Below are 12,926 nucleotides of genomic sequence, written 5' to 3' on the forward strand. Positions count from 1 at the left end.
TGGATGGATGGATGGATGGATGGATGGATGGATAGATGGTTGGTTGGATGGATGCATGGATGGATTGATTAATGATAGAGGTGAAGGGTGGGTGAATGGATGGATGGATGGATGGATGGATGGATGGATGGAAAATAGAGATGATGGATGGAAGGAAGATAGAGATGATGGATAGATGGATGGATGGATGGATGGATGGATGGATGGATGGATGATAGAGATGATGATGGAAGGAAGAATAGAGTGGATGGATGGATGCATGAATGATAGAGATGATGAAAGGAAGGAAGACAGAGATGATGGATGGAAGGAGAGATGGAATTTAGAGAGAATGGGTGGAAGGATGGAAGATAGTGATGATGGATGGATGGATGGATGGAAGGATGGATGGATGGATGGATGGATTGATGGAAGGATGGATAGATGAAAAATAGAGATGACAGATGGTAGGAAGATAGAGATGGTGGGTGGATAGATGGACGGATAGATGGATGGATGGAAGCTAGAGATGATGGATGGATGGATGGATGGATGATAGAGATAATGGATGGAAGGATAGATGGATTTAAAGAGAATGGATGGAAGAATGGAAGCTCAAGATGATGGCTAGATGAATGGAAGATAGAGATGAATGGATGAGTGGATGAAAAGTCGAGATGATGGATAGATGGATGAATGAATGGACGGATGATAGAGATGATGGATGGATGGAAGATAGAGATGATGGGTGGGTGGATAAATGGATGGGTGGATGGATGGAAGATAGAGATGATGGATGGAAAGATAGATGGAACTTAGAGAGAATCGATGGAAGGATGGAAGATCGAGATGATGGATAGGTGGATGGAAGATAGAGACGATGGATGGATGGATGAAAGGTCGAGATGATGGATGGATGGATGGATGGATGGATGAATGGATGGATGGATGGATGGATGGATTGATGGAAGACAGAGATGATGGAAGGAGGGAGGGAGGGACGGATTGATGGATGGACGAATGGATAGGGTCCCTCATGCTAAGGCAAGGTTTCTTACCCTCTGCACTATCAACATCTGGGGCTGGATCATTCTCTAAAGTAAGACCATCCTTTGCACTGTAGGGTGTTAAACAGCACCCCTGGACTCCACTCAGGAAAGACACCAGGAGCACCACCCTGCTCAGTCAGACAACCAAAAATGCCTCCAGACACTGCTAGCGTCCCCTGGGTTGGAGGGGGAGAACTATCCTGAGGTGATGACCTCTGGCCTAGAAGGATCTCACGTCTGCTCCAAGAGCGAAGCTGTCACCATCCCGCCACAAGGATCTGATGTGTAAGCATGACATATTTTCATGGGACTGGAGCAACCAAAATCATCCATCTTATCTTCATGCTTCATAAACCACCTCCCCGCCACCCCTGTGAGAGACCTGGCTTTACTAATTGAACCAGACATAGGACCAACTGATTTCTGTCTCCCTGTACTTTGGAATTAGGACCTAAAGAAAAAGTCAGTAAGATGGCACCTGGTCACAGAAATATGAGCTCCTGATGCCAACTGTGGTCAAGGCAAGCTGAAGTTCCAGAGAGGCTGAAGGAAGAGTCTACAAGAGGAGTTGATGTGCAGAAAGGACCCCAGAGGGATAAGGAAGGAGAAGCTGCTCTGATTTTTATGACAGTTTTCATGACAACTCACTTCTTCCAAGCCAACTTCACCAGATGGCCCAATGGGCCACCCCTCTATTCTGGAACATGCCCCAGTTGTTATTTGCACTTTTTTTTGGAGACAGGGTCTTGCTCTGTTGCCCAGGCCAGAGTGCAGTGGCATGATCACAGTTCACCACAGCCATGACCTCCTGACTCAATGAATCCTCCTGCCTCAGCCTCCTGAATATCTGGGACTACAGGCGTGAGCCATGTCCAGCTAATGTTTTTATTTTTCACTGAGGCAGGGGCTCTCATTATTTTGCCCAGGCTGGTCTTGAACTCCTGGGCTCAAGTAATTCTCCCACCTTGGCCTCCCAAAGTGCTGGGATTACGGGTGTGAGCCACCCACCCCAGGCCGTATTTGTACTCTTACAGTTGGGAAATCTGGGATATGTCCCTGGAGTCAGCTATGAGACGGCCCTGAGTTTCCCTAACCCTCCATTGGATCTCGATCTCTCTCTCTCTCTCTCTCATACACACACACTTCCTTCCTTCCTTCTTTCCTTCTTTCCTTCCTTCCTTCCTCTCTCTACTTCCTTCCTTCCTTCCTACCTGCCTGCCATTCTTCCCTGTTTCTCTCCCTTCCCTCCTTCCTTCCTTCCTTTCTTCCTTTCTTTCTTTTCTCTTTCTTTCCTTCCTTCCTTCCTTCCCTCTTTCTTTCTTTCTTTCTTTCTTTCTTTCTTTCTTTCTTTCTTTCTTTCTTTCTGTCTGTCTGTCTGTCTTTTTCTTGCTATATCCAAAAAGCAATATATGCATGTTGCTTTTGACTCCTCATCCACACCTGGCATCTCTGAGCAAAACAATTAGCCTGGCCCCAGTCTGAGCAATGGCCCCAGACTATCACGACCCAAGTTTATTGCAATTTTTTTTTTTTTTTTTTTGAGATGGAGTTTTGCTCTTGTTGTCCAGGCTGGAGTGCAATGGCGCGATCTCGGCTCACTGCAACCTCCACCTCCTGGGTTCCTGTGATTCTCTTACCTCAGCCTCCCGAGTAGCTAGGATTACAGGCATGCACCACCATGCCCGGCTAATTTTTTTGTATTTTTAGTAGAGACAGAGTTTCTCCATGTTGGTCAGGCTGGTCCAACTCCCGACTTTGGGTGATCCGCCCACCTCAGCCTCCCAAAGTGCTGGGATTACAGGTGTGAGCCACTGCACCTGGCCTAGTTTGTTGCAGTTCATAGCCCCGAGACTTTCACTCGGCTAAGCAACCATGTAGGCAGCCCTTTCTTTCTTTTGCATGTGTGGATTTATTTTCCCAGCTTTGTTGAGGTATAGTTGACAAGCAAAAATTGCATTTGGCTGGGCATGGTGTTGCACACCTGTAGTCCCAACTACCCTACTTGGCAGGCTGAGATGGAAGGATCACTTGAGCCTCGGAGTTGGAGATTGCAGTCAGCTATGACTGTGCCACTGCACTCCAGCCTGGGAGACAGAGCCAGACCCCTATCTCTAAAAACAAAAATAAAAAAATATATTTATCTGGGTACAGTGGTACACGCCTGTAGTCCCAGCTACCCTACTTGGCAGGCTGAGATGGGAGGATCACTTGAGCCTGGAAGTTGGAGACTGCAGTGACCTACGGTCATGCCACTGCACTCCAGCCTGGGTGACAGAGTCAGACCCCATCTCTAAAAATTAAAATTAAAAAATTATATTTTGCTGGGCACGGCGGTGCACACCTGTAGTCCCAGCTACTCAGCAGGTAAGGCGTGAGGATCACTTGAGACTGCAGTGAGCTATGATCATGCCTCTGCACTCCAGCCTGGGTGACATAACTAGACCTCCATCTCTAAAAATAAAAAATTAAACATAAATAAATAAATAAGAGTTTCAAAACACAGAGACTTACCGGGAAGACACGATGTAGCCCAGCACGTGGGCCACAAGGAGCCGCCCATGTGTCTGCTCCAGACGGGCGCAGAGCTGGTGCGTGGCTTCCTCTGTGGTGGTGGCCAGTGGTGCAGGCACGGTGAAGGAGGCCCATTTCCGGGCCTCCTCAAAGGCCAGCCTCAGCCGCCCTGGGTTCCCACACTCCGGGAGGCTGGCCCAGAGCAAATCTGTGTGCACCGGGCTCAGCGTCCTCCTTGCAGCCACCAGCAGGTGTTGGATCATCTCCTGGCCTTGGTTTCCAGAGAGGGGCTTCACCTCCCAGTAGGCCTCCGGGTCCAGGAGAACTCGCTGCAAGGTGTCCAAAACCCCCAGTGCCCCCGAGCAAGCTGAGAGGATGAGGTGCACCCTCGGGGGGCAGTTGAGAGGCAGCCAGGGAACCCTCCGAGCATGGCGGACAGAGTCCAGGTCATCCATAGCATCCAGCAGGAGCACAAGAGACTCGAAGTTTCTGCAAGAGACGGTGTGGAGGAGGGTGTGGAAAAACTGGACCACCCTGGTGTGGGCGTCCAGAACCTGGGCAGGGGGCAAAGGCAGCCCATAGGCCAGGCACACCTGGAAGCAGACGCTCTTCAGCAGGCCGCGGGCATCCGAGCTCATCTGCGACGTCCCCAGCAGCCGCAGGACAGTCACCGTCTTGTGCCCGAGCAGCCTTGGCATCTGCTCAGCCAGCTTGCACATCAGGGCCGTCTTTCCGATGCCCGGGGGCCCGAAGAGTACCAGGGGGGTGTGCTGCTTGCTGTCATCGTGCCTGAGCTGCTGCCCAAGCCGGGCCAGGAGTTCCTGGCGTCCACAGAAGTTCTGGGTGACCTCCGAGCTCTGCCAAAGGTGGTGACGGATCTCTTGGTAGAGCCACGCCAACTCCCGTCCAGCCACATCCAGCTCACGGAGGCGTTCGAGGACCTGGTGATTGGCCCTCGCCACAAACTGCTCACCCAGCTCCTTCAGGTAGCGGGCATGGGTTTTGTTCTTGGGGTTTACCAGGTCACGGCTCCACGGCAGGCGGTGGGCCTTGAGGACCCCGGGGTACATGTCAGTGATGTGACCCTTGAGGCTGCTGAGACGGTTCTGGGCATCAGTGTCCAGGCAGCCATCCGCGAGCCGGTCCACCATCCCGAGGGCGCAGTCTTCAAGGATGTGTTTGTAGAGGTCTTGGATCTCTCGAAGGAAGACGGTCGCTCCCTGGTCCCGGTCCTCTGAGCTCAGCAGGCCTCGCTGTATCTCCCAGTCAATGACTGCCAAAGTGGGGAAGGTGGGAAGGAAGTGTGGTCATTATTGGGTCAGCAGCTGACCTAAATGGGGTTGCTGGGAGACCTGTTGTTGGGGGACGTGCATTGGTTCTCAAGATTAACGTGCACCAGAGTCCGACCTGCGAGACTCGAAAAGACCCACACGGCTGGACCCCATCTCCAGAAGTGATTCGGCAGATCTGAGTGGGGCCCCGGAGTTTGCATTTGCAACAAGCCAAGGCTTGCTGGTCCAGTGAATGCACTCAGAGTTACACTAATTAAGCCATTATTCTTAAAGAGAGAGAGAGAGACGGAGTTTCGTTCTTGTCACCCAGGCTGGGGTGCAATGACATGATCTCGGCTCACCACAACCTCCGCCTCCTGGGTTCACCCGCCACTCTCCTGCCTCAGTCTCCCAAGTAGCTGGGACTATAGGCACATGCCACCACACCCGGTTAATTTTTCTACTTTTCATAGAGACAGGGTTTCACCGTGTTAGCCAGGATGGTTTCAATCTCCTGACCTCGTGATCCACCTGTCTGGGCCTCCCAAAGTGCTGGGATTACAGGCGTGAGTGACCGAGCCCGGCCTAAGCCATTATTCTTACTCTTATTATTATTGAGACACGGTCTCACTCTGTCGCCCAGGCTGGAGTGGAGTGGCGCGATCTTGGCTCACTGCAACCTCCGCCTCCCAGGCTCAAGCGATCCTTCCACCTCAGCCTCCCAAATAGCTGGGATTACAGGCATGCACCAGCACACCCGGCTAATTTTTGTATTTTTTTTTTTTAGAGATGGGGTCTTGCTATGTTGCCCAGGCTGGTCTCCAACTCCTGAGCTCAAGCAATTCTCCAGCCTCGGCCTCCCAAAGTGCTTGGGATTACAGGCGTGAACTACTGCGCCCGGCCTGATGTAGCCATTATTAATCAAAGACCCCTCAGGGTAGGCAACACAGAGGCCCCACGTGAGGAGTAGCCACACTGTAAAACAATACTGTCATCCTCAAAAAGTGAACCATGGAGTTACTATCGCACCCAGCAATTCCACTCCTAGGTATCTGCTGAAAAGACCTGAAAACAGAGACTCCAACAAATATTAATACACCCTTGCTTGTAACAGCACCATTCACAACAGCAAAAAGACAGAAACAATCCAAACATCCATTAACAGGCTGGGTGTGGGGTCTCATGCCTGTAATCCCAGCACTTTGGGAGGCCAAGGCAGGCAGATCACCTGAGGTCAGGAGTTCGAGATCAGCCTGGTTAACATGGTGAAACCCCGTCACTACTAAAAATGCAAAAATTAGCCTGGCATGATGGCACACGCCTGTAATCCCAACTACTCAATAGGCTAAGACAGGAGAATCGCTTGAACCTGGGAGGCAGAGGTTGCAGTGAGCCAAGATCATGTCACTGCACTTCAGCCTGTGTGACAGAGCAAGACTCCGTCTCAAAAACAAAAGAAACATCCATCAACAGATGAATGGATAAACAAAATATGTTCCTTCCACACAATGGGGTACTATTCAGCCACTGAAATGGATGAAATACTCACAGATGTTAAAACGTGGATAAACCTCAAAAATATGATGCCGAGTGAGAGAAGCCAGACACAAAAGGCCATGTAGTGTGAGATTCCATTAACATGAAATGTCCAGAACAGGCAAATTAACAGAGACAGAAAGCAGATTGAAGGTGGCCTGCGCTGGGAGAGGGGAGATGGGGAGTGTTTAATGGGTAGGGCTTCTTTTGGGGTGATGAAAATGTCTTGGAGGGCCAGGTGTCGTTCACGCCTGTAATCTCAGCACTTTGGGAGGCAAAGGCTGGACAATCGCTTGAGCTCAGGAGTTCGAGACCAGCCTGGGCAACATGGCAAAACCCCATCTCTACAAAAAATAAGTTAGTGGCCTGTGATGGTGTGTGACTGCGGTCCCAGCTACTGAGGAGGCTGAGGTGGGAAGATTGCTTGAGCCCAGGAGCTGGAGGCCACACTGAGCTGTGATCATGCCACTGCACTCCAGCCTGGGCAACAGAGTAAGACCTTGTCTCAAAAAAATAAAATAAAATAAATAAGTACAAAGAAAATGTCAGGCAGGCACAGGTGCTCATACCTGTAATCCCAGCACTTTGGGAGGCCAAGGCGGGCCGATCAAGAGGTCAGAAGTTAGAGACCAGCCTGAGCAACACGGGGAAACCCCGTCTCTACTAAAAATACAAAAATTAGCCAGGTGAGGTGGTGCGTGCCTGTAATCCCAGCTACTCAGGAGGCCGAGGCAGGAGAATCGCTTGAACTCAGGAGGCGGAGGTTGCAGTGAGCCGAGATTGTGCCATTGCACTCCAGCCTGGGCAACAGAGCGAGACTCCAGCCTGGGCAACAGAGCAAGACTCCATCCCAAAAAGAAAAAGAAGAAGAAGAAGAAGAAAGACAGAAAAAGAAAAAGAAAAGAAAACGTCTTGGAACTAGACAGAATTGGCAGTTATAGATCACAGTGAATGTAATAATTGCCACTGAATTGTATGCAGCTGGCCACTGAAGAACACGGGCTTGAACTACACAGGTCAAGTTTCTTCTGCCTCTACCATCCCCGAGACAGCAAGACCAACCCCTCCTCTTCCTACTCAAGGTGAAGATGACAAGGATGAAGACCTTTGTGACTGATGAACCACTTATGCTTAAGCAACAGCAAACATATTTTCTCTTCCTTGTGATTTTTGTAATAACATTTGCTTCTCTCTAGCTTACTTTATTATAAGAAAACAGGATATGATAGATAGAACATACAAAATATGTGTTCATCGACTGTTTGTTTGTTTTTCTTTTAGACAGAGTCTCGCTCTGCTGCCAGGCTGGAGTGCAGTGGTGGTATCTCGGCTCACCACAACCTCTGCCTCCTGGGTTCAAGCCATTCTCCTGCCTCAACCTCCTGAGTAGCTGGGACTACAGGTGCTCACTACCATGCCCAGCTAATTTTTGTATTTTTAGTAGAGACAGGGTTTCACTATGTTGGCCAGGCTAGTCTTGAACTCCTGACCTCGTGATCCATCTGCCTCAGCCTCCCAAAGTGCTGGGATTACAGGCATGAGCCACCGCACCCGGCCAACTGTTTATGTTTGTTTGTTTGATACGGGGTCTCACTCTATTGACCAGACTGAAGTGCAGTGGTACAATCTTGGTTTACTGCAACCTCCACCTCCTAGGCTGACAAAATCCTCCCACCTCACCCTCCTGAGTAGCTGGGACTATAGGTGTGCACCACCACACCCAACTAATTTTAATTTTTTAAAAAAATAAAGGTGGGGTTTTGCCATGTTGCCCAGGCTGGTCTCCAACTCAGGATTCAAGTAATCCACCCACCTCAGCCTCCCAAAGTGCTGGGATTACAGGCATGAGCCACCACACCTGGTCAACAATTTATGTTATTGGTAGGCTATCAGTAGCTACGTTTTGGGGGAGTCAAAAGTTATACACAAATTTTCGACGGTGCAAGGGGTTAGAGTCCCTAAACACTATGTTGCTCAAGTGTAGACTGTATTTTATTTAATTAATTTATTGATTGATTGATTTAGAGACAGGGTCTCACTCTGTCACCCTTGCTGGAGTACAGTGGCAAGGTCATAGCTCAACGCAGCCTCCAACTCCTGGGCTTAAGCGATCCTCTCATCTCAGCCTCCTGAGTAGCTGGGGCTACAGGTATGCACCACCATGCCTAGTTAGTTTTGTTTTTGTTTCTGTTTTTGTTTTTCAAGACAGGTCTCTCTCTGTAACCCCGGTTGGAGTGCAGTGGCATGATCTCAGCTCACCACAGCCTCTGCCTCCTGCGCTCAAGCAATCCTCCTGCCTCAGCCTCCTGAGTAACTGGGATTACAGGCCTGCACCACCACGTTTGGCAAATTTTTAAAAGTTTTGTTTGTTTGTTTGTTTGTTTGTTTTTGTAGAGATGAGGTGTCACTATATTGCCCAGGCTGGTCTCAAACTCCTGAACTCAAGTGATTCTCCTGCCTCGGCCTTCCAAAATGCTGGGATTACAGGTAGGCACCACTGGGCCCAGCCTGCCAGATTTTAGTACTACAAATCCTGCATCCTAGGAACCCCTTCATCCCAGGCAAACTGGAATGGTAGTCACCCTGGATGGCTCCCCCGATCTGTGTCCCCACCCAAATCTCATCTTGAATTGTAGCTCCCATAATTCACACGTGTTGTGGGAGGGACCTGGTGGGAGATAACTGAATCATGGGGGGTGGTTCCCCCATACTGTTCTCATGGTAGTGAATAAGTCTCATGGGATCTGATGGTTTTATAAGGAGTTTCCCCTTTTGCTTGGCTCTCACTCTGTCTTACCTGCCACCATGTAAGACATGCCTTTGCTTCTCCTTCGCCTTCTGCCATGATTGTGAGGCCTCCCCAGCCATGTGGAATTGTAAGTCCATTAAACCTTTTTTCCTTTGTAAATTACCCAGCCTCAAGTATGTATGTATTAGTGGCGTGAGAACAGAGTAATACACCCCCGTGCCAGGAACCTCCCTGGGAGACGAGAAGAAAGAGCCAGCAAGGAGAGGAAGATCCTGAGACCAAGACTGATCAGGAACGTGGCTGAACTATTTTGGATCAGTAAAACAGCCTTTCTCAAAGCCGAGGGACCAGAGGTTGATTGGTTTGGCATTTGCAAGAAATGCAGACTGTTCCATTTTTGCCAACAGGGGATGGATATTCTGAACACGCAGTCAGTTTCATGTGAATCTCCAAGGGGAGTCCCTGCTGCCTCACCTGACCGGTGGTAGCGCTGCCACTGCTCCTGGGTGATGAGCCCCAGCCTGCAGGCCTCCTGGGCTCCAGAGCGTAGGACAGAGGTTAGGGTAGCCTCCTCTGGCTCACAGGCCTCCCCAGTGCCTGGTGCCTGCAGGACGTAGGTGGGAGGAACCGCATTCTCGTCCCTCCGGAAGTGACGTGCCACCAGCTCCAGGTCAGTTGGCCTGGCAGTCAGACAGGCCCTCAACACCTCCCACTCCTTCTCATCGATCCATGAGGGAACCACACAGGGGCCGTACCAATCACCGATGAGGGCCTGGCAGAGAGGAAATCACGGATTCAAATCTCACTTTTTTTCTTCAGACAGGGTCTTGCTCTGTCGCCCAGGCTGGAGTGTGGTGGTGCAACCATGGCTCACTGTAGCCTCGACCTCCTGGGTTTAAGTGATCCTCCCACTAGGACCACAGTCACACACCACCACACCCAGCTAATTTTTAAGTTTTTATTTGTGGTCTCACTACATTACCCAGGCTGGTGTTGAACTCCTGGACTCAAGTGATCCTCCCATCTCAGCCTCACAAAGTGCTGGGATTATAGTTGTGAGCCACTGTCCCCAGCCACAATTTACTATTCTTTGTCCAATTCAATATATAAGTAAATGACTCTAGTTGCTTTTGTGGGTCCTTATTTCCTTATGAGGGTTCTTGTGCCATGTAAAAAACTTGTATTAGTAAATGTATGTCGGCCGGGTGTGGTGGCTCACACCTGTAATCCCAGCACTTTGGGAGACCAAGGCGGGTGGATCACCTGAGGTCAGGAGTTCAAGACCGGCCTGGCCAATAGGGCGAAACACCATCTCTACTAAAAATACAAAAATTAGCTGGTTGTGGTGGCAGGAGCCTGTTATGCCAGCTACCTGGGAGGCTGAGGCAGAAGAATCACTAGAACCCAGGAGGCAGAGGTTGTAGTGAGCCAAGATTGAGCCACTGCACTCCAGCCTGGGTGACAGAGTGAGACTCTGTCTCAAAACAAACAAACAAATAAATAAATAAATAAATAAATAAATAAATAAATAAATATGTATGTTTTTTTTTTTCCTGTTAATCAATTTTACATCAGTTTAATTCTTGAATCCAACCAGCACTCTAAGAAGATGGAGGTGAAGTTGACCACTCTGATAGCCTGGAGCCACCAGAAGTCATGAGGGGTAATAAAGAATTGTCCCCTAGGCTAGGCATGGTGGCTCACGCCTGTAATGCCAACACTGTGGGAGGCCAAGGCAGGAGGATCTCTTGAGACCAGAAGTTAGAGACTAGCTGGGCAACATAGTGAGACCCCATGTCTACAAAAATTAAAAATTATCAGGGTGTGTGGGTGTGCATCTGTAGTCTCAGATACTCAGGAGGCTGAGGCTGGAGGATCACTTGAGCTCAGGAGTTCAAGGCTGCAGTGAGCTGTGACGGCACCACTGCACTCCAGCCTGGGGGACAGAGTGAGACCCTGTCTCTAAAAAAAAAAAAAACAAATAATGGGGCCGGGCAAGGTGGCTCATGCTTGTAATCTCAATACTTTTGGAGGCTGAGGTGGGCAGATCATTTGAGGTCAGGAGTTCGAGACCAGTCTGGCCAAAACAGTGCAACTCCATCTCTACTAAAGATACAAAAATTAGCCAGGCATGGTGGTATGCACATGTAATCCCAGCTACTAGGGAGGATGAGGCAAGAGAATCACTTGAAGCCAGGAGGCGAAGTTTGCAGTGAGCCAAGATTGCACTGCTACGCTCCAGCCTAGGTGACAGAGCAAGACTGTCTCAAATAAAATAATAATAATAGGCAACATAGTGAGACCCTGTCTCTATAAACATTTTTTTTAAAAAAATAGCCAGGTGTGAGTTAGCCGGTGTGGTGGCAGGTGCCTGTAGTCCCAGCTACTCGAGAGGCAGGAGAATGGCATGAACCCGGGAGGCAGAGCTGGCAGCGAGCCGAGATCGTGCCACTGCACTCTAGCCTGGGTGACAGAGCGAGACTCCGTCTTAAAAAAAATAAAAATAAATAAAAATAAAAACATAAAAAATAAAAATAAATTTTAAAAAATAGCCAGGCATGGTGGCACATGCCTGTAGTCCCAGCTACTCAGGAGGCTGAACAGGGAGGATTGCCTGAACCTGGGAAGTCAAGGCTGCAATAAGCCATGATCATACCACTGCACTGTGCAGCCTGGGCAAGACCATGTCTCAAAAAGAGTTACAATTTGCATTAAAATATTATTTATCAGCCGGGCGTAGTGGCTCATGCCTGTAATCCCAGCACTTTGGGAAGCTGAGGCAGGAGGATCACCTGAGGCTAGGGAGTTCAAGATCAACCTGACCAACGTGGAGAAAACCCATCTCTACTAAAACTGCAAAATTTGCCAGGTGTGGTGGCGCATGCCTGTAATCCCAGCAACTCGGGAGCCTGAGGCAGGAGAATCGCTTGAACCCTGGAGGCAGGGGTTGTGGTGAGCTGAGATCGTGCCATTGCACTCCAGCCTGGGTGACAAGAGAGAAACTCTGTCTCTCTCTCTCTCTTACTCTCTCTCTCTCTCTATATATATATATAATGTATATATAATATATATACATATAATATATGTATATATGATTTATCTTGATAACTGAGATTTAATTTAAATCTTGTGGTGGTTCTCCATTCTTGTTCTGATCCTTCCAGGGAGAATCAGAGGTGAAGCAGGGCTAAGGGGACCCTAAGTCCAGCTTTCTCCTTTTATTATCATGGAAACAGGGGCCTGGGGATGGAACAGAATTAGTCCAAGGTCACCGGGTGGCTTAAGGGCTGAGATTTTGCCCCAGCACTCCAGCCTTCATAACAGAAGAAGACCCTGTCTCAGAAAAAAGAAAAAGAAAAGAAAAGTTAACCTGAAGGAGGCCTAGCCCTTTAGGTCAGAGCCAAAGTCCAGTTTCCTCATGATGAAATAGAAGCAATCGGCTGGGTGTGGTGGCTCACCCCTGCAATCCTAGCACTTTGGGAGGCTGAGGCAGGCAGATCACCTGAGGTTGGCAGGTGGATCACCTGAGGTCGGGAGTTTGAGACCAGCCTGACCAACATGGAGAAACCCTGTCTCTACTAAAAAAAAAAAAAAATACAAAAAATTAGCCAGGCACGGTGGTGTGTGCCTGTAATCCCAGCTACACAGGAGACTGAGGCAAGAGAATCGCTTGAACCCAGGAGGCAGAGGTTGCAGTGAGCCGAGATGGCACCACTGCACTCCAGCCTGGGCAACAAGAGCAAAACTCCATCTGAAATGAAATGAAAGAAGGAAAGGAAGGAAGGAAGGAAGGAAGGAAGGAAGGAAGGAAGGAGGGAGGGAGGGAGGCAG

At 49.4% G+C, this 12,926-nt stretch overlaps 1 protein-coding gene across 1 annotated transcript in view; it reads right to left on the reverse strand.

Annotated features, from left to right (window-relative positions):
- NWD1 (NACHT and WD repeat domain containing 1) overlaps window positions 1-12,926 on the reverse strand; it is an 87,388-nt gene that overhangs the window by 60,984 nt on the left and 13,478 nt on the right. The window contains 2 exon segments of the mRNA XM_023229651.2: window positions 3,540-4,812; window positions 9,570-9,867. Coding sequence (XP_023085419.2) covers window positions 3,540-4,812; window positions 9,570-9,867 — 1,571 coding nt within the window.

The sequence above is a fragment of the Piliocolobus tephrosceles genome, chromosome 21 (genome assembly GCF_002776525.5).
Source record: "Piliocolobus tephrosceles isolate RC106 chromosome 21, ASM277652v3, whole genome shotgun sequence".
Taxonomy (NCBI): domain Eukaryota; kingdom Metazoa; phylum Chordata; class Mammalia; order Primates; family Cercopithecidae; genus Piliocolobus; species Piliocolobus tephrosceles.